The sequence below is a fragment of the Mus musculus genome, chromosome 14 (genome assembly GCF_000001635.26).
Source record: "Mus musculus strain C57BL/6J chromosome 14, GRCm38.p6 C57BL/6J".
Taxonomy (NCBI): domain Eukaryota; kingdom Metazoa; phylum Chordata; class Mammalia; order Rodentia; family Muridae; genus Mus; species Mus musculus.
This window is the reverse complement of record NC_000080.6, coordinates 31,812,426-31,831,831: the sequence shown is the minus strand read 5'-3', so window position 1 is coordinate 31,831,831 and position 19,406 is coordinate 31,812,426. Positions and strand designations below refer to the sequence as shown.

Below are 19,406 nucleotides of genomic sequence, written 5' to 3'. Positions count from 1 at the left end.
CAGAATTATGGCATAGTTATGTTAAGAGATATCAGAAGGCTCTTAGTGCATTTGATCTTGCACTTTGATATTTTCTGTTCTTATGGGGCTAAAGAGTTGTTTTTAATAATAGCATTATAATAAACTGACAGTCCTGGCACTGATCCCCATTTTTCTAGACTGCCATTAGGCTCAAATCGATTCTCTAAATAAAGTCTGTCCCAAGAGACACACCAATGCAGGGAAAAGATGAGGTTTGGTTTTGTTTTTTAAACCAACCCGATATCTCACGTTTGTGTTCTAACCATCTGTACCTTTTATTAATCAGGGGCTGGAGCCGCCCAGGCTGACAGACACAGGAGAACAACAATCTTCTCCCACACAAGCCTGGAATGGTAACAGTGTGCGGCTGCCTAAGAAAGAAAAGCCTTTTCTGAGCTGTGGGTTGGCGTGGGTGTGTGTGCCAGGGCGAGGGAGTCATTCCTCTTCTCCATCCAAGGATGCTATTTATTGAAAATCCTGCACATCTTTTTGAAAAAATTGATTTCTTTCAAGTGGGAGGCAAAAACCCTTTTGATGATAAAGAAGAAAGGGGGAAAAAAAACACATGCAAGATTGAAAGGGGCGCTTTGGAGAGAAATGTTCCGCGGTCACAACCTGTTCAGGCTATGAAGACCACACCCTTCAGTCTCGCGTGCCAGCAGTCCCCCGGTGACCACGTCTCCCCCAAAGCCCGCGGAGACATTCTCACTCTCGCTCCACGTGCGAGTCCGGTTCCCCGCTGCCCTCGCTACTCTGTTGAAAGCAGCATCGGCCCGGAGGTCTCCCTGGCTCGCACCGGCTCCGGCTGCCTTCTCCGCACCTGACTGAGCTGAGCTTGTGCACGCCACCTCCACGTGCCATCCCGGGCCGTTACCCGGTACCCAGTTTCCGTCCCTCCCCACCTCCAGTCCGGGCTCCGCCCACCGCGCCCGGGGCGCGCGCCCAGACGCCCCGCCACCTGGCCCGCCCGCTCCGCGCGCCGCCGCTTCCTGTGCCCCGCCCCTCCCTCCGCGGAGAGGCGGAGCCCGGGAGCGAGCGAGCGCGGTGGCGTGGCCAATGGGCGCTCGGCTTACTCTGGCCTCTCCCCCGCGCGGCCGCCAATCGCGGCGGGCGGTGGTGGTAATATTGTGGAGTGGAGTTTGGATGCCGCCGCGGCCGCGGGCTGGAGCGGCGCGGCGGCGGGGGCTGCTGGGGTATTTCGGGAAGGGGGTGTGAGGCGGCGGCGAAGGCGGCGGCTGCGTGTGGGAGGTGGCTGAGAGCTAGAGGGAGAGAGCGAGAGAAAGGACGGAAGAAAGAGGGCGGGAGTCCTTGGAGGAGGCGGGACCGGCGGGGCTCTTCGCGGCGGCGGCGGCGGCGGGCGGCCGGGGAGGCGGCGCCGCCCCCTGCCCGCGCTCTCTTCAACGTAGCCGGCCACCTACCCGCCGGGCGCGGGTAGTGGCCGAACAGCGGCGACCGCCATGGCGTTCCTCAAACTCCGCGACCAGGTAGGTGAGGGGCGGCGGGGCGGGATCGCGCCACCGAGGAGTCGGAGGAGGGTGGACCAGCGGCGTGGGCCGCCCGGGCGCCCTGTCGGCGCGGTGGCAGCGAGGGAAGAGGGTGTCCCGGGTCGGCAGCCGTGCGGGCCGTCCGCCTGTCAGTGCAGCCCCAGCTCCGAGAAACCCACGTGCCGCCGGGGGATCGCGGCCGCCGCCACAGGGGCGGGTTCTGCGCTCGCCGCCCTCGCGTCCGGCGCGCTGCCGGGTAGGCGCCTCCTCTTTCCTGCCAGGTGAGGCTCGGGCCTAACAGGTGGCTTTGCGGTGCGGAGTCGGAGCGGGGCAGGCGGCGGCCGTGACCTGGGGTCACGACCTTGCCCTCGGGTTCGCTTCGCGGGGCGGTTCACGGTCCACCGCACCGTCTCTGCGGAGAGGTAGTGGCGGTCGAAAGCAAACCCACCGGTGCCGATGGATTCTGCTGGGGACTGGTTGTTACGGTGCATATTCCCAGGCTGGTTTTCTCTTGGCATATTCTGCACCATCTTGGTTTAGTTTTCCTGACTTAGGAAGAGCTTGTCAAAGAACACCTGAAGTGCTCAGAAGACTGCAGTACACTGTGGGCTGGGAAAAATAACTCTGTATCTACCAATGAAATCGCAACTATGTCTGAATGAACGCTTGTTACCCTTTTAAAAAGGCGAGAAGGTGAATTACCAGACGCTCCCCAGTGTTTGTCTCTTTTAAAGAAAAGGGAAAGTAACGAGTGGATTTTACGGAGTCGCGGGAACCTATTAATGCTTGAGTACCCCTTTTGCCATTGTTTTTCTGAATAGGAGATACTGAACAGATTTGAAGGGAAACCAATCAGAAAGTGGGCACAAGCTTAACAAAAACGATAGGGAAAAACTTAATGTTTTATGTCATTTTCTACCAATTAAAACTTAAGTTCTGAGTCTAGCTAATGTCAATTCTCACTTAAAAAGTGAATATTCTACTTAGGCTGAATGCTGACTTTTAGTATCATTTGGTATCAGCAGAATTTTAGCTGATATTAACAATAGGGCATGATACTTTGAAAAACTCTGGTTGATAAGTTTGTATTTCAAAATCTGTGAATAACTTTACTGTTCAACATGTTCCATTAGCTACACATAGAATCTTTGAGTTGATTAAAATTAAGAAAGCACAGTTTCTCAGTTGTGCTAGTCAAAAGCACACTTTTCAAAAGTGCTCACCAGCCACAGGTAGCAAAACCTTTCATTGCACAAAGTTGTCAGGAAAAAACAAAAAAATCTGTTAATAACAAGCAGAGTTCAAGCCCAGATCATCTAATTCATATGTAGTTAATACCATGAAACTCAAGATCTAGATTTTCAGCTAATCTTTATTACTCTAGTAACTCTTTGTACCTGAATATTTGGTTGTAATCCTTCACTTTTGGAAATGTATTTTGTGATTTGGTCATTGTGTGTGTTAGGGATTTGGTAGACTGTTAGAAGATCTTACTTTATAAAAAAAAATGAATAAATAATAAAAATCTATTGGCATCTGTGCATTTGAGTGTTTAGTAACTACAGTTTTGAAGCAGTCGTAACACTGATTCAGTTTTGTGTAATATTCTTTAACACTCAGTGGTGATATTGATTTTTAAAATGTTACCTGTAAACTTGAGAATCCGTGATGAGTAAGTTAATGAGATGGCATTGCTGGGGAAGACTTACTGTATTACAAAATAATTGGCTCATCTAGTTCTTTTGAAAGACAACTGAGTTTTTCTTAATTTAAAGGGAATTGCACTTGTTTTTAGAAATCAGTTTATTGATATGTTTCAAGACATTAGAAGTGATGATAGAAACGAAGTGGGATTCAATAGTTTAGTGTTTTCCATTTCTAGGGAAAGCATATTAGCTAGACAAAGTAGTTTTTGGAGGAAAGGTGAGAAGACCTGTATATGTACACAGGATTTTAAATCTGGAAGGTAGTTGATACCGCTTTTAACGCAACAGCTTTATATACATTCCAGTTAGGAAGTAGTATAATTTTTTTAACCTTGCAAAGAATAGAAGGAAGCTAGACATGAGTAAGGATTTTCTTCAACATTTAAGTATGAGAATGGTTCTACATGGTAAAGATATAAAGTCAGAGATGAGGAAATGACATAATCAGTAAAGAGCTTACTGTCAGCATGAGGATCTGAGTTTGATTCCTGAAACTCAGTAAAAACCTGGGGCACAATGGCACATGCTTGGGATCTCTGCACGGGGAGGCAGAGGCAGGAGAATCCCTGGGGCTTCCTAACTTGCCAGCCTAGCCTGCTTTACTCCTGAGGAATAACACTGGACATTGACTTCCGGCCTCCACATACACATATGCAACCACAGGAACACACACACATACACACACACACAAGATACACAGGGAAGACAAATATAAAATCAGTAAGCAAATAAGGAAATTGTCCTCATTCATTCTGTAATCAGAATAGGACAGCATTTACTTTGTGGCAGCATGTAATTCAGCGAATAAGAAAGAATTACTGTATTACTTTCTGCCTATGGGTGGATGAAAATATTTTTTAAATTGTTAGTAAAATGAAGCTTGTTTTCTGTTGATAACAGTAGACATGAACTTTTTTCCTGAATTACTTCACTTTGGCTTGTGTAACAGTGGCAGAATTTTCTCTCCTGAGGTTATCACGGTCTATTTTATCTCCTTAGGTGATGAAAATTACTCATATATGGTTACATTTTAAATCATAAACATTATGTTCTATTAAGAAAGATTGTTGGTCTTTGTTTAGGTTCCCCATTTCAGAAGCTAAGTAGCAACTGACACTTACTTCAGTATATAGAAAATGATGGGGAGTGGTGGAGAGGGGGACCTTAATGTCAGACTTGTTAGTAGCTGCTCAGCCCCAAGCCTTTGTTGTGCAGGTATGTCTAGTATTTCTGGAATTCCTTTTTCCTTTAGGATACCAGAAGTCCACATTGCTAGGGAAAAAATCTATTTTTGTTAGTAAACTGGTGACTACCAGTAACAACAGTGAATACTCAGGTTATAAAAGAGAACTACTATAAAACTAGTTTCTAACTTCTAATTCAGAGGAGTTGGAGAAAAACTCCAGAAATGGTACTCATTAAACTGAGAATTCTTTAACAGAAAGGGGCCACAGTGGTCGCCCTCTTCTCCCCCTCCATTCCCCCTTCCCTTCTCCCCCTTCCCCCTCCTCCCTCCTTCCTTTTCTCCTCTACTCTGCACAAGTGTGCGTGCTCCTCTGTGTGTGTGTGTGTGTGTGTGTGTGTGTGTGTGTGTGTGTGTGTGTGTGTTTTGCATAGCCAGGGATTGGATCTGGGACCTCTACACTACCAACCTGGTCATAAACCTTTTTAAAAATTGAGCTAGAATATGTATACCATAAAATTTATACTCTTAAAATAAGTGGGCTTTTTTTAGTTGTTTTCACAAAACTGTAATCACCACTAATTCTAGAATTTTTTTTTTTACCACTCCAGAAAACCACATGACAATTAGCAGTCATTTTAGCTTTCTCTTGCTTTCTACACCTGGCAATCAACAATCTACTTTTTATGAACTTGCCTGTTCTGGATATTTAATTTAAATGGAATCATATAGCATATGGCCTTTTATGTCTCATTTGATTTTGCAAAATTCTTTGTAAAGGTTTCATTAGTCTGTTGAGTATAACTTCATGTGTCTTGTATAGGGCTGCTGGAGTAAAACCCAAGGGTCTTCTGCTAAATAGACATTCGATCACCAAGCTGGGTTTTTAACTATGGCCATAAACTTCTGTAGCATGGTCAAGAGTGCAAAAAAAAAAAAAAAAAAAAAGTGTAAAATTACTTAGACCATTTCATTTGCACCTGAAGCTTACTTAACATTAGTGTGGAGTAGGATTTTTCTATTTTTCAGAATTTGTTTATAACTGGAGTTAAATTTTGTTTGCAAGCCGGGTGAGGTGGCACACGCCTTTAATCCCAGCACTCCGGAGGCAGGCAGAGACAGGCGGATTTCTGAGTTCGAGGCCAGCCTGATCTACAAAGTGAGTTCCAGGACAGCCAGGGCTATACAGAGAAACCCTGTTTCGAAAAACAAAAAACAAACAAACAAATTTTTTTGTTTGTTTGTTTGCAGTAATACTAAAGGGCAGTGAGTTTTAATTTTTAGATTTTTTTCTAATTGTATTTAGTATATAGGTTTCTTAAAATACTGTTTTTCCCCCATGTAAAAATGTTAAAATTTTAGGGCCCTATTAGGTATATGATTATGAGATATGATAATTGAAAATACTATACAATGTGTAATGATTAGACCAGTGGTTGGTATCAGCCTTGGCTGTCCCAGAACTTGCTATGTAGACCCAGTTGGCCTCAAACTCACAGAGATCTTCCTTTACAGACATCTCCTGAGTAATGGAGTTAAAGATGTGCCCCACCATCTACAGAGTGTTGGGAGGGGCCAGTTTGAGACAGGGTCTCTCTGTATCCCTGGCTAGCCTGGAACATGGCTTGTAGATCAGGGGCCTTGAACTGTGTGTAGTTACAATTTATGAATTTTTAAAGAATAGATTTTAAAATCTATATAAAAATTTAATAATGAACTTATTTTGTGTAGTACAAATTCTCACTTGATCAAGGATCTACTGAGAACTGAACATGATTAGACTTTTCATGAGTAGGGGGAAAAAAGAAGAGATAATATTTGTGCAGTAGTTTGACTAAGAAGGATCCCTTGGGCTCATAGATCTGAATACTTAGTATCCATGGAGTAGAACTGTTTGAAAGGATTACAAGGATTTGGAAGTGTGGCCTTGTTGGAATAGGTGTGGCCTTGTTGGAGGATCTGTGTTACTGGGTGTGAGCTTTGACTTTCAAAAGCCCATGCTAGTTCCAATTTATCTTTCTGCCCGTGGGTCAAGATGTAGTTCTCAACTGCTACTCTAGTGGCATGCTCCCCACCATGATGATAATGGACTAATAAGCCTCTGAAATTGTAAGCCAGCCTCCAATTAAATACTTTCTTTTATAAGAATTGCCTTGGTCATGGTGTCTCTTTTTAGCAATAGAACAGAGACTGAAATACTTTGCTATACCTTATAATTATATTTATAAAATACATCAAATGCTGAAGAACACTGATGCTCATATATTCAGGTATTCTATATTAGATTTCTCTTTGCTTTGCCTTAGAGAATAAACAGGCAGAAGAAAGAGATAGGCATAATCTCTGCCCTTAAGGGTAATATTAGCTGAAAGAGGAAAAAAGGCTACATAGATACACTTTATGTGAGTTACTTCAAGTGTAAAATATATAGAAGTTAAAGGAAAACTTAGGTTATATTAAGTGAAAATATAATGGACAATTGAAAATTTAAAGCTCATTTGTATCAGTGGCTTATAGCTTGTGTCATACAAAGTAATACCTATTGAGTTCCATAAAAGATGGAGATAACATGTTTCAGTATTCAAAAATCATCAGATTATAGTTAGATAGAAACTCTTGGGGCAAGTGAACTATTTTAGGTTCACCAAAAGTCAATGTCAATGTCAGAAGCAAATAGTTACGCTTGAAAATGTCAAGAGAAAAATGAGGTGGTAGGCCAAGAAAGAAGATGCAGGATAATGAGGAGACGGTCTTGTTAATTGTGATTGTAAAGGACGGCCAAGTTACCAGTGACTGTGTTATAAGTACTTTGAATATTAGGCTGAGAATTTAGACAGCAATAGCTGAGCCTCCTTCAAATAAAGTCAGATTTCAGTAAGGTTGTACATGTGTGTGTACATAGTTTTTGAACTTTACTAGATTCTAGAAGGATCTGGGACACTCAGCCTTTAATCACTACATTTTAAGTTTTAACAGGAATGGGCCTGGTGCTTGTAATACCAGCACTTGGAACGTGGAAGCAAGTTTTGGGAAGGCATATTACAAAAGGAAGAGGTGGACGTCCGAGACCAGTTAGATAGCTGGTGCTATAATTTGGACAACGTACATAAAATATTTTATGAGAAACTGAAAACTTTAAATATGAAAACAGAATTAGAATGGGAGCGAGAACATTTTTTTCATTTTGATATTTTCATTAGCTTGTGTTGTGCAAATTAATACATTTCATTGTGGCCCTTTTCATATATGTATAGAAAGCACTTTGTATTCAACTCCTCCCATTGCTGTCTCGTCATACCCTGTTGATCCCCTTGCTTTTCCCATGCACTTAAATATCTTTCTTGGATTTCTTTTTCCCCATCTAGAGTCTATATATAAGAAAAAACATGGTATTAATTTTTCTGAGTCTGGGTTATTTTGCATAGCATGATGCTCTCCATTCCCTTCTATAACATAGCTATTGTGCTGTGATAAACATGAATATTTATCTCTTCTGTGTGCTGACTCTAATTCCTTTGAACTCATACTTGGAAAGTAAATTATCTGTTAACTATTTTTGAGTAACTTCCATATTGATTTGCATGGTAGCTGGATTAATTTATATTCACAGCAGTGGTTTTACAGTAGTGATCTTTCACCCACATTCTGGCCAGGTTTTTGTTGTTGTCGTTGTTATGTTTCTTTATGATAGCCATTCTGACTGGTTAAGATGGAATTTTACTGTAGGGACTTCACTTCCCAGATGACCAAAGATGTAGCTGAACCATTTTAAACTTATACCTGTCTAGCTTATGAATGAATGAGTCTCGGACTATGGTTATTTTATTTGGCTTTGGACAGTTACTGGGGGTGGGGGGTGAAACCCCTAATCTACTTTTCTAACTGCTGGACCTGCTACCTCCCCAGCAGTGTGCCCCAGACACTTGCTGTTTCTCCTGGCCATGTGCTCAAGGGTCACCTACTCCCATTGTGGCTTCCTCCTCTCTCTGCTGCAGCCTTCTCCCTTCCTCCTCTGCAACCCCCAGCCTGGTAACTCAAAATCCACCTACCTCTAATCCCTCCAGTAATTGGCTGTAGCAATTTTTATTTAGGCAGTAGTTTCAAATTAAGGAGCAAGGTTCACACAACGAAAGCTGGTAAATGTTAGAATTTACTCTTAGGCAACTAGACTTTTGGGTACAGACAAAAACTCAACACAAAGATATTGACCATTTTTTCCCACTTATTTATTGGCCATTCCTGCTTCTTTGAGAACTGTCTTGTTTTGTTCATTTACACATTTATTGATACTATATATGTGTGTGTATACATATTTCATTTTATATTCTGGATTTTAACCATCTATTAGGTAAACTGCTTGGATGAGATTTTTCCTATTGTATAGACTGTCTCTTCATTCTGGTAATGCTTTCATTTTAAAAATAAAAATATTTTATTTCTGTGTCATCAATATGCCTGGAGCTTTCAGAAACCAGAATTGGATCCTCTGGAACTGGAATTATAGATAGTAACGAGACACTGTGTGGATGCTGGGAATTGAACCTGGTTCTTCTGCAAAAGCAGTAAATGCTCTTAACTGCTGAGCCATCCTACCAACATTTCCCCTTTGGAGACAGGATTTCTCCAGGTCAGCGGCACTCAACTTGTGGGCTGTGACCCATGTGAGAGTTGAGTGACCTTTTCATAGGGGGTCACTTAAGGTCATTGGAAAGCAGATAATTAAGATTCATAACAGTGGCAAAATTACAGTTATGAAGTAACAATGAAAATAATTTCATGGTTGGGGGTCACTACAACGTGAGGAACTGAATGAAAGGTTTCAGCATTAGGGAGGTTGAGAACCGCTCGGGTGGGTAGTCCTTGCTGTTTTGGAGTTAAGAAGACCAGGTTGGCTTTGAACTGCCTCTGCCTTCCGAGTGCTGGGACAAAAGATGTCTATCACTGCCTATACTTATTTCTTTAGCTGCACACAAGCTTTTAAATTTTATGCAATCCCATTTACCAATTCTTGCTATTATTTCTTTAACTATTGGAGTCCTGTTTAGAAAGTTCTCTCCTGTGCTTCTTTCTTGAAATTATTTTATTCTGGTAGTTTCTTACCTTAAACTAAGGTCTTTGTAATATTTTGAATTGATTTTTATACACAAAGTGACTGAGTGGGGTCTAGTTGCAGCCATATATATGTGTGTGTGTGTGTGTGTGTGTATATATATATATATTGATACTGTTTTCTTAGTATCATTTATTAAGAGCCTGCCTTTTTGCTAATGTATGTCTTGGCCCCAGTGTTGAGAATCACATGGCGTTAGTTATATAGGTTTATATCTGGGTCTTTTTCTTATTATCCGTTGGCTTCTGTGCGTTTGAACTTTGCTGCCATTTTACTGTCACTTTGCAGTGTAATTTGTCTTTATTACTTTGGTTATTTGTATTTTCATATGAGGTTTTCTTCTTTTCCTTTTCTTTTCTTTTCTTTTCTTTTTTTTCTTTTTTCAAGACAGGGTTTCTCTGTGTAGCCCTTACTGTCCTGGAACTATGTAGACTAGGCTGGCCTCGAACTCAGAAATCCACTTGCCTCTGCCTCCCAAGTGCTGGGATTAAAGGCATGCGCCACCACTGCCTGGCTCATATGAGTTTTTTGATTAAAAAAACTGAAGAATTTTGTGAGAATTTTGATGGGGATTATTTTAAATCTGCAGATTGCTTGGTATGGGATCATGGTTAGTCTTTTCATCTTCTGTTGCTTCTTTCATTCTCTTCATTATTTATACTTTTCATTGTAGAGATCTAGTTAAGTTTATTATTTTGTTGTTGGTGGTGCTTTGCTTTCAGGCTATTGTGAATGAGGTTTTTTCTTGATTTATTTTTTTCTCTCATCATACTCATTGATGGGTATAATTTACATTTCCCAGGTGACTACTAATTTTAGTGTTTTGATTTTATATCCTGCTATTTTGCTGAAAGTTCTCTCAGATCTTGAGTTTTCTAGTGGAGTGTCGGGCATCTTTTAAGTATAGATTCATGTCACTTGTAAATATAGATCATTTACTTTTTTACTGTTTATATAATTTTTATTTCTTTTGAGGAGTTTTGTTTTTTGAGATTAAGGTCTTGCTATATATCCCTAGCTGGCCTGGACCTCCCAGTATAGACCAGACTTGGATTTGAAGAGACCCACCTGCCTCTGCTTTCAGAGTGCTGGGGAGAAGGGCGGGCAGTCCTGTCTCAGTCTCAGTCAGTCTCCGACGCTTTCAGTGTTTCCCCTATCAGTGTCAGGTTGACTGTAGGCTTTTTTGTCAGTAACCTCACTATTTTGAGGTACTATGTATTGATGATGATTAATTGTGATCTTTGTATTACAAGTTTCTAACAGCCTTTTATGAACAGATACAAATTTGTCAAAGGCTTTTAGGTTTCTTTTAAGATGGTTGATTTCCCCCACCCACCCAATTTTGTGTTTGTTACCTTACATTTATTGATTTATGTATGCTGAGCTATTTTTACATTCCTGAAAACAGACTTGGTCATAATCTCTTAGTGTATTTTTGTTTAGTCTGCAAATATTTTAATGTGGCTTTTTGTTTGTTTAATCAAGGAAATTGGTCTGTAGTTGGTTGTTCTTACTATTTCCTTATCTCTGCTGGCTTAGTAGATGAGTTTGTAGTGTTCCTTCCCTGTCTGTCTCATGGAACAGATTAAGGAGCATTGATGGTCTTTAAAGATCTGGTAGAGTGCAGCCGTGACTCCATCTGCTCATAAGATTTTTCCTTGTTGTAATTTTTTTATTACTGTTGTAATACTGCTTGCTGTTCATCTTTGAGGATTTTGTTTGTTTGTTTGTTTGTTTGTTTTTTATCTTCTTGGGTCAATTCTGGTATGTTACACATACCTAGAAATTTATTCTAAAAAATTCAACTTATTGGAACACAAGATTTCAAAATATTCCTAATGACCCTTTGTATGTCACTGGTATTCTTTTTAAAAGCTACTCTTTTGGTCTTTCCTTTTATTAATTTGGGTCATGTATCTTTGCTTAAATAAGGGTTTGTTAATCTTGTTTAAGTTCTCAAAGAGTGAGCCTTTTGTTTTTATTGGTCCTTTTTACTGTTGCTTTAATCACCATTTTATTTCTCTCCTTGATTTTCTTTCCTTCTAATTTTAGATTTTGTTTTTCCTAGACTATGTGATAAATCATTAGGTTATTCTAGTGAGATATTGGGGTTTTTGATATGTGTACTCTTAGATATAAATTTCCCCCTAAAACAGCTTTTGCTGTATCTCACCTGCTTTAATATGTTCTCATTTTTATTGGATTGTAAGACATTTTTAATTTCTCTCAATTTCTTTAAAAATTTGTAGGTTCATTTCTCTGTATGTTTGTATATTTTCTGTAGTTCCACTTGGTATTGGTTTCATTTTGATTTGGAGAGATAAAAGAAAGCACTTCAATATTTTTGTATTTGCTAATATTTGTTTTTATATCCTAAAATGTAATCAGTTTTGGAGACAGTGTCATAGGTGGGCAAGAGCAGTATGTATGCTGTAACTCTTGAATGGGATAGTCTATAGGTGTTACTAAAGCCATATGATATATGGTATAGTTTAACTCAAAAGTTTCTTGGTTGATTTTTTTTTTTTTTTTGGTCTAGATAATCTGTCATGAGAGAGGAGTATTAAAGTCATGTCTTATAATATGTAGACAAGTAGTGTTTGATGGGACAAATAGCTGCCTAATGCTCAGTGATTTTCTTGCTTTTAATTTTTAATATACAAATATAACCTATTCCTGCTTACTCTTGGGTTCTCTGTTTGCTTGCAATGCATGCCCTGGTAAGGTGATTTTCTTGCACACAGTTGGCTTTTGTTTTTTTAACCAAACATATATGCGTTAAACCAAACCCGTTTATGTGTTTCAATTGAAAGATTAAACCTTGCCTCTAGGGTTATTAAATCATATGCAGAGTTTTTCCGTATTGCTGGAAGTATACACTGCTGTTTTGGTAGTCATTAATTGCTTTGCTTTATGCTCATTGTGGCTTCTTTTTTTTCTTCCTTCAGATTTCAAAGATAATTTTGCTATATACAGAAATTGTGGTTGGCAGTCACTTTCAGGATGTAAAATACATTAGCACATGCTCTTCTATTTTTCTATTGAGCATTTGTTATTTTGATAGGTCCATAGTAATAAAGAACGTACCTTCTGCCTTGAAACTTCAGCATCTTTTTTTTTTTTTTTTGACTCTGAACATTGTAAATGTAAGATGATTTGGGAGGATTTCTGGTCACTATTACGGATTCCTAATGTGTCCTATAGTTGGATGTTTCTCTTTCCTTAAACCTAAGAGAGTTTTCTGCTATAATTTCTCCTCCTCTCTTCCCTTCCCTTCTTTGGGGATAAGATGTTGCTATATAGCCTAGGCTGGCGTAGAACTCACTGTGGTGATCCTCTTGCTTCAGACTCCCAAGTACTGGGAATATAGGCATGTGCCATCACACCCAGCTTTAGAGCTTCCTTCAGTACCAAAGACTTGTATTCTTAATTATAGCCTAGAAATCTTAAAAGTTGTGATGATACATTCCCTATACCGTTGCTGTCTGAATGTATTCTCAACCCTTTTCATTGGCTCTATTCTATTTATTGAGCTTTTCATTACTAGGGGCTCCCACACCCCAATTCTGTATGAATTTGCTGAATTAGGGTTGCTGAATTTCTTGTCCAAGTCATAAATTGACATTATTTGTTTATTTGAATCCTCTTTGAGGTCATTGATACATTTTTAAAATCGCACACACATGTGAATGTGTTTGTGTGTGTTCCCAACATTCCAGCCATTTCCCTAGTTTTGAATTTGGTTACTGAAGATTTATTCCATTTACGAGGAATTCTGATATCTTTCTTTTTCAAGTTGTTTTTCTACTGTGGTTGTGCAGTTATTGGGATGTGTATCTCTTTAGTTTTATATGTGACTGTGTTAGTGAGGAACCTTTTTTTGAGGACTCAATTCCCAGGACTCTTCAGAGAAGAAAGCTAGTGGTAGCTAAGAGCAGCAATACCCAAGCAAACCAAATATAGAAATACAATAAAAAAATCAATTAAAGACTGCTATATCACTTAATCATAGAAAAAGAAAGAGCAATGTGGAATAAGCTATGAAATTAAAACTATGAAAGAAGAGTTAATAAAAGAATGAAAAGAGGAGGAGGTTTAAAAATGAAGAAAAGAGCAAGAGATAAAAATTTGATTACAAAATAAAAAAACAAAGTAAACATTATTAGATGAGGCGAGAAGAAGCTGGAGAGGAGTGTTGGATCAGCGTAGCACGCCCAGTGCTCTGGGGTTTAGTCTCAAGGACTGTTAAAAAGAGCAACAAAACATAAGAAGACAGAAAAAGCTTTGTTTTGAATTTTAAAAAGTACTGAAAGTAACATAAAGAAAAAAGGTAAAAGAAAGAATTAGAGAAGGATTCTTTCTAGCTTCTATAAAACAATCTGCCAGGTCTGGAGGAGGAACAGTTAGTGGTCATTCTTCTCTATTCTCACCACACTGGTTGGTGCTGTATGCAGGTACTCTAGATCAGCCCCCATGGTTCATTGTTAGCATCTGGGTCTCAGTTTAGATGTTTCCCCTATGCTGACTCCAAAGAGCTTTGAGACCCATCGGGTGGCTCCCAAGTTGTTGTGCCTATGGATGATAAACATCCAAACTGAGGGATACCTCCAAGTGCACCTGAGAATGAGGAAAACAGTAGTGAGATCCACTTTGGAGAGATTTTAGTTATCCCATCAGTCACAATGTATATTGGTGACTTCTTAAACATGGATATCATTTGTTTCATCCTGGACACTGTAACGATGAGTAAAATGAAAATAGAAAAAAGAATCTTAGTTTCAACCAAGATTGTGTTATTGATACAGCCCTTCCATCCACAAATAAACATTTTTGAATTGTGATTCTCAAATTTGTGATTATGGACTTGAGTTTTTATTTAAGCTCAGATCTCTCCAACATTTTCCTATTTGATCATTTCAGTCCATTACATTCACTCCAGATGTAACACAGTTTATTATTCCTTTGACCGACTGATTTTATTTTGCATCAGATTCTATAGCCAGAATTCTATAACAAGAATGTACTTGGAGAATTGTTGGCAGGAAATCTGGCCAGGCATTTGGGAGGTTGAGACAAGAGGATTGCTGCAAATTCAAGGACAGTCTGAGCCATGGTGAGTACCAGACCAACCAGGACTACATGGCAAGACCTGGTCTCAGTGACACCTCCCCAGTCCCCCAGTCAGAATGTTAACATATATGGTTCAAGCATAGGACACATGGAGTGTGAGGAAGTGACCGTGGTGGAGAGAGGGACCAGGTCATAGAGAGTCTGCGTTCTAGGGGTTTGGAACTTAATTCTGGATTATCACTGAATTATCCAAAGCAGGCAATACAAGATTTGTATTTTGGATGAATTCTGGAGGATTGATAAGAGTACAGGAATTGGTAGGCTGTTAAATTCATTTGAAATAAGGCTTGACCTTAGCCAGTAAGATGAATTTTATTTTGGAAATATTGAAGTTGGAACTTGTAAACATTGAAATGTACTTGAGTAAGCTGTTAAATATGAGACTGATTTCATAGAAGAGTGTTTGAGGTAGTAATCAAAGTAAATAAATTTATTTGAGAATGAGAAGGGCTCATGATCAGAGACTACAATGGAGAACATAGACTGGGTGGAGGAAAGGGAATTCTAAGAAGCCACAGGAGGTAGGAAAAAGCCTCTAGAGATTGCTTGTCACAGGTCAAAGGGAAAAGGCTTTGGCCAGTGGCACCTATATTCTCTTGGGCTTTGTTTAACTTAGGTATAAATTGCTCTGATTAAGAAACAATGTTTTAAAGTCCGGAAAATAGAAACACTCTATCTAACATGACCTTGGTTGAAAGTAGAGTTTTCCTTCCACTGCTTTCAGTTTATACAAATAGTTACAGTACCTAAGACAGGGATTATTATTGAGTATCCGTCATAATCAAATACATTGTTGTAAGCTTTTCTTAGAATGTACATTGGGAGAACCTAGTTAGACCCACAGACCAAAGATCACTTCCACAGTTAACTAATACTTACTGCTTCTTCATATGTGCATTTGATGGTGGCGGAGGTGGTGGAGGAGGAGGAGATAGAAAATTTAGTCCAAGTGTTGAGTGTTACTTTATTTCCTGCCTTGAATAATCCTTTTTCCCATTTGTTGCCAGAACAGCTTTAGAAATGATGGGTTCATATCCTGAACTTCTGTCAGCTTGAGTAGATTCCAGCTTCCTTAGTCTCTGAGGTGATCATTCATTAACCTGGAGTTTTGGATTTAAGTAAGTGTGAAATAAAAATAAGTGTTGTGCTAACCTTATACTTTGGGAAGTTTAACTGTTGTAGTGTCCATATCCATCAATATAAGTCCTTGGACTATTTTCTAGGGATAACAGTTTCCCTTGATTTGTGTTATTTGTGTTTAAAATCTCATTTGTATGGTAGGCAAGTCTTCAACACTTCCAGGTCTTGTATATTGTTTTCTTTGTAATTCTTTTAATGGAAATGGATGTAATAAACACCCTGATTGTTGGATTAAAAAAATAAATTCATGTCTGCTATCTGTTGGTCCTTGATACTAGGGCTACGTCTATAAAGGAAGTATCGGCTTTATGATGGAATGAAGTGAAATTAGATATGGACCATTATTTTAGCCGTGAGTGGGAAACACTAAAGAGGTGGCTAATTACACCCAAGCGTGAAGTTGGGATGATTTCTTGAAATTTACTCTAATAGAATTTTACTTACTGGTGTTACTCTCACAGTTTGCCATTCTCCTCCCCTCCCCCTCCTTGTTGTGGAGATTGAACACAGGTTCTTGGGCATTATATAAGTTCAACCCTCTCTTCTTTATCTTGGCTCAAGGAAATTAACATTCTCCCCCTACCCCCAAATATATTCTTAATCTTATATTAACTGAAATTTAGAAAAATAATCCCTTAGTTTTGTTTTTAATTCTTACCCCCTTCCTACATATTGTTCCATATTAGTGTCTATATATACTATGTCTGTTAGCAATACTGTAATACTCAGGCAGGACAAAGAAACAGGTAGGATTGCTCATTATAGTACTCAGATTAGTCTTGTTTATTCTGGTTTGTTTTGAATATAGCATAGGCTGTCCTTAAACTTAAGATCCTTCTGCCTCAGCTGCTCCAAGTGCAGAGATTCCAGGCATATTCTATCATGCTTTTTCGCCAGAATTCAGTTTATTACTTAAATGTGCTATGTACTGACTGTAGTACAACTTTAAAAATACAACTTACTTCAGTAATTAGTGAAAACAGTTCATTGTCATATATCATATTTGAGTATCTGCATTTGTGAAAAGGTCTTTTTTTAAAAATGTACTGATTCTTTGTTAATTTTGCATCATGCACTCCAATTCCAATCATCTTCCCATCCCTTTGTATCCTCCCACCCTTGCAACCTCCCCCCAAAAAGCAAATTAAAAATAAACAAAACATCTCATGCAAGCTGCATTGTGTCCCAGTGTGTCCCATACACCCTTTTAGCCACACATCTTTGATCATTACAGTGAGTCATTGGTCTGTTTCAAGGCCTCTGGTTCCTGCTATGCTATCAATACTTGATCCTCCTGAGGGCTCCTCTAGGATATCCTGGTGTTGCCCTGGGTCATAGATCCTGCAGCTTTGGATCTGCAGAACCAGCTAATACCATTCCTTCTAGCTTTGGGTTTAGCTTGCTTTTCTCTTTCAAACTCTGAAGGTAGAAATTGGTTTGAAATTTTTCATATTTAGTTATAGATTGCCTTCTATAAACATTAATTGTATCTTAAGCTTGTGCTGTGTCTTATTTTTATCCAACCTAAAATATATTCTGAGTTACTTTGTGATGCCATTTTTGACCCTAGTTTTGTTTGTTTGTTTGTTTGTTTGGATTTTGATTTTCAAATATTGTTTGGTTTTTATTTCTATGTCACCTACATTATGACTGGAGATGTTCTTTTTATCATTGACATGGTTTGGAAAATGGTCTATGGGACTTAACAAGCATTTGTTTGCATTTTGGTATTGTTGGATTCTTTCAGGTGTCTTTTGGGTCAGATTAGTTGGTAGTGAAGTTCAAATCCCCATTATCTTTTCTAATTTCCTGCCTATACTTTTATTATTGCGGACAGGAATGACATCTGCTTATAACCTTTAACTTGGCAATTTCATCTATCATTTTTTTAAAAAAAATGTTACCTATTTGGGGATTTTTAATTAAGTGCATACATTTATATTTGAACCTTTCTGCTTAATTGAGTTTTAATAGTATAAAATACCTTTGTCTCCTTTAAAAAAAAAAACTTTACATCTTATTTTCAGTGATTGTTTCTTAGCATTGTTTTTATGATGAGTTTGAATCTGAAGTGTCTCTTCTAGGACTGTCATCAATGATTTGGTATTGCTGTGTGGGTGGTGCGTTTTAAGACAGGGCCTCACCAAGAGCTCACATTGGTCTGGAACCGAGTGGTCTTCCTATTTTCAGCTTCCCCAGTCCTTGGATTCCTGAACGTATTGGGTATTCTTTCTAGAATACAGTCAAACAATCTGTCTTTTTAAAAAAAATCTTGTGTGTGTATCTATGATGCATCTTTGGTATGGATATGCTTGTCATATGGTTTACCTGTGGAGGTCAGAGGACAGTTTTGGGATCTATACTTTCCATCTATTGTGAGATCTGGAGTTGGGACCCAACAATCAGGTTTGTGGCACAAGTGCTGTGTCATCATACTGGCCCTCATGTAATTAAACCTCTTTAAAAGGAGTGCTTAGTCCATTTATTTAAAAAAATTTTCATTTTTAAGTGTATGTGTATATATGTGTGTCTGTGTGGGTATGTGTTTGTGAGTGATGGTATGTCCAAAGTATGTGTGTCTGTGAGATACCAGGTATGGGTGCTGGGAACCAAACTTGGCTCCTCTGCAAGAGAAGTGTGACTTCTTAACCAGTGAACTTTATCTTCAGACTTAATCCTGTTATCTTTTAATTCGTGTGTGATATCTCTTCCTATTTTATCATTTTTTGATTTCTTTGATTTTCAAAAACTATTTTTGTCTTTTTGTTGCATGTATTAAGCACTTGTCTTATTTATTGCAGTGTACTACATATGAATGCTATTAATGTCTCAGTGTAGCTAACTCATTTCCTCTCCTTCTTAGTGCTATCATTGTTATATATGTTATGTTCATTAATAATAACCTCATGGCAGTCTTTTAATTATTTCTTTCAATAGCATATACCAATTTAAAGAGTAAGGCAAGATTAATAATATTTTTATTAACCTATAATCTTTATTCTTAGATTCAAGTTAACTACCAACTGTCATTCTTTTTTCATTAATACAGCTTTTATTATATAACTCCCCTTTTCTTTGTTTCTGTATGTATATACATCTTTATATAAAAGCCCAATAGTGCAGTTATATTTCTTTCCTTCAATACACTTTTACATTAGAGAGAGAATAAAAATAGGATGTACTATTTACACTTTTTATTTGCAGTAGTCTTTGGCTGTTTTGCATTTTCTTCATATGAATTCCAGCTACTACCTGGCTTCGTCCTGAAGAATTTCCTTTAGTATTTGACTTTTTATCCCTGAGCCCATAAGGAACATTTTTCATTCAAATCACCAACTTTCACTCCTGGGCCCTGTAGGCCCATGGCCATCTCAGAATGCAGTGAGGACAACTTCCAAACTTTCCATAGTCTCTAACAGTCTCAACATTTCAAACAGTCAGAAGTTTCTTGAGACTCCAGGCTCATTATCCCTTTATTTGAGCTTTGAGGAAATGACTTTGTTTAGAGAAGCTGTAGAAAGATAATCTCTCTCGTTCTCTGTTATTTCCTTAGTATTTTGGCTAATTTCATCCAGATAGTTACTTGAAGGCATAAATATTTAGAGATTTGGGAGTTGTGGGGATGGCTCAGG

The 19,406-nt window shown here is 38.8% G+C and overlaps 1 protein-coding gene across 2 annotated transcripts in view; it reads left to right on the top strand.

Moving 5' to 3' along the window:
* The first annotated feature begins 1,264 nt into the window (after window positions 1–1,264).
* Window positions 1,265–19,406, top strand: part of Ankrd28 (ankyrin repeat domain 28) — a 131,800-nt gene continuing 113,658 nt past the window's right edge. Inside the window, exons 1-3 of one of the 2 annotated variants that reach the window (XM_030247586.1) lie at window positions 1,265–1,505; window positions 14,495–14,617; window positions 15,647–15,752. Coding sequence is in view for 1 of the 2 variants with exons in the window: in NM_001024604.2 (NP_001019775.1) it covers window positions 1,479–1,505 (27 nt within the window). In the remaining variant the exon portion in view is untranslated. The remainder of the gene's footprint in view (window positions 1,506–14,494; window positions 14,618–15,646; window positions 15,753–19,406) is intronic. The other variant, NM_001024604.2, reaches the window with a different exon arrangement.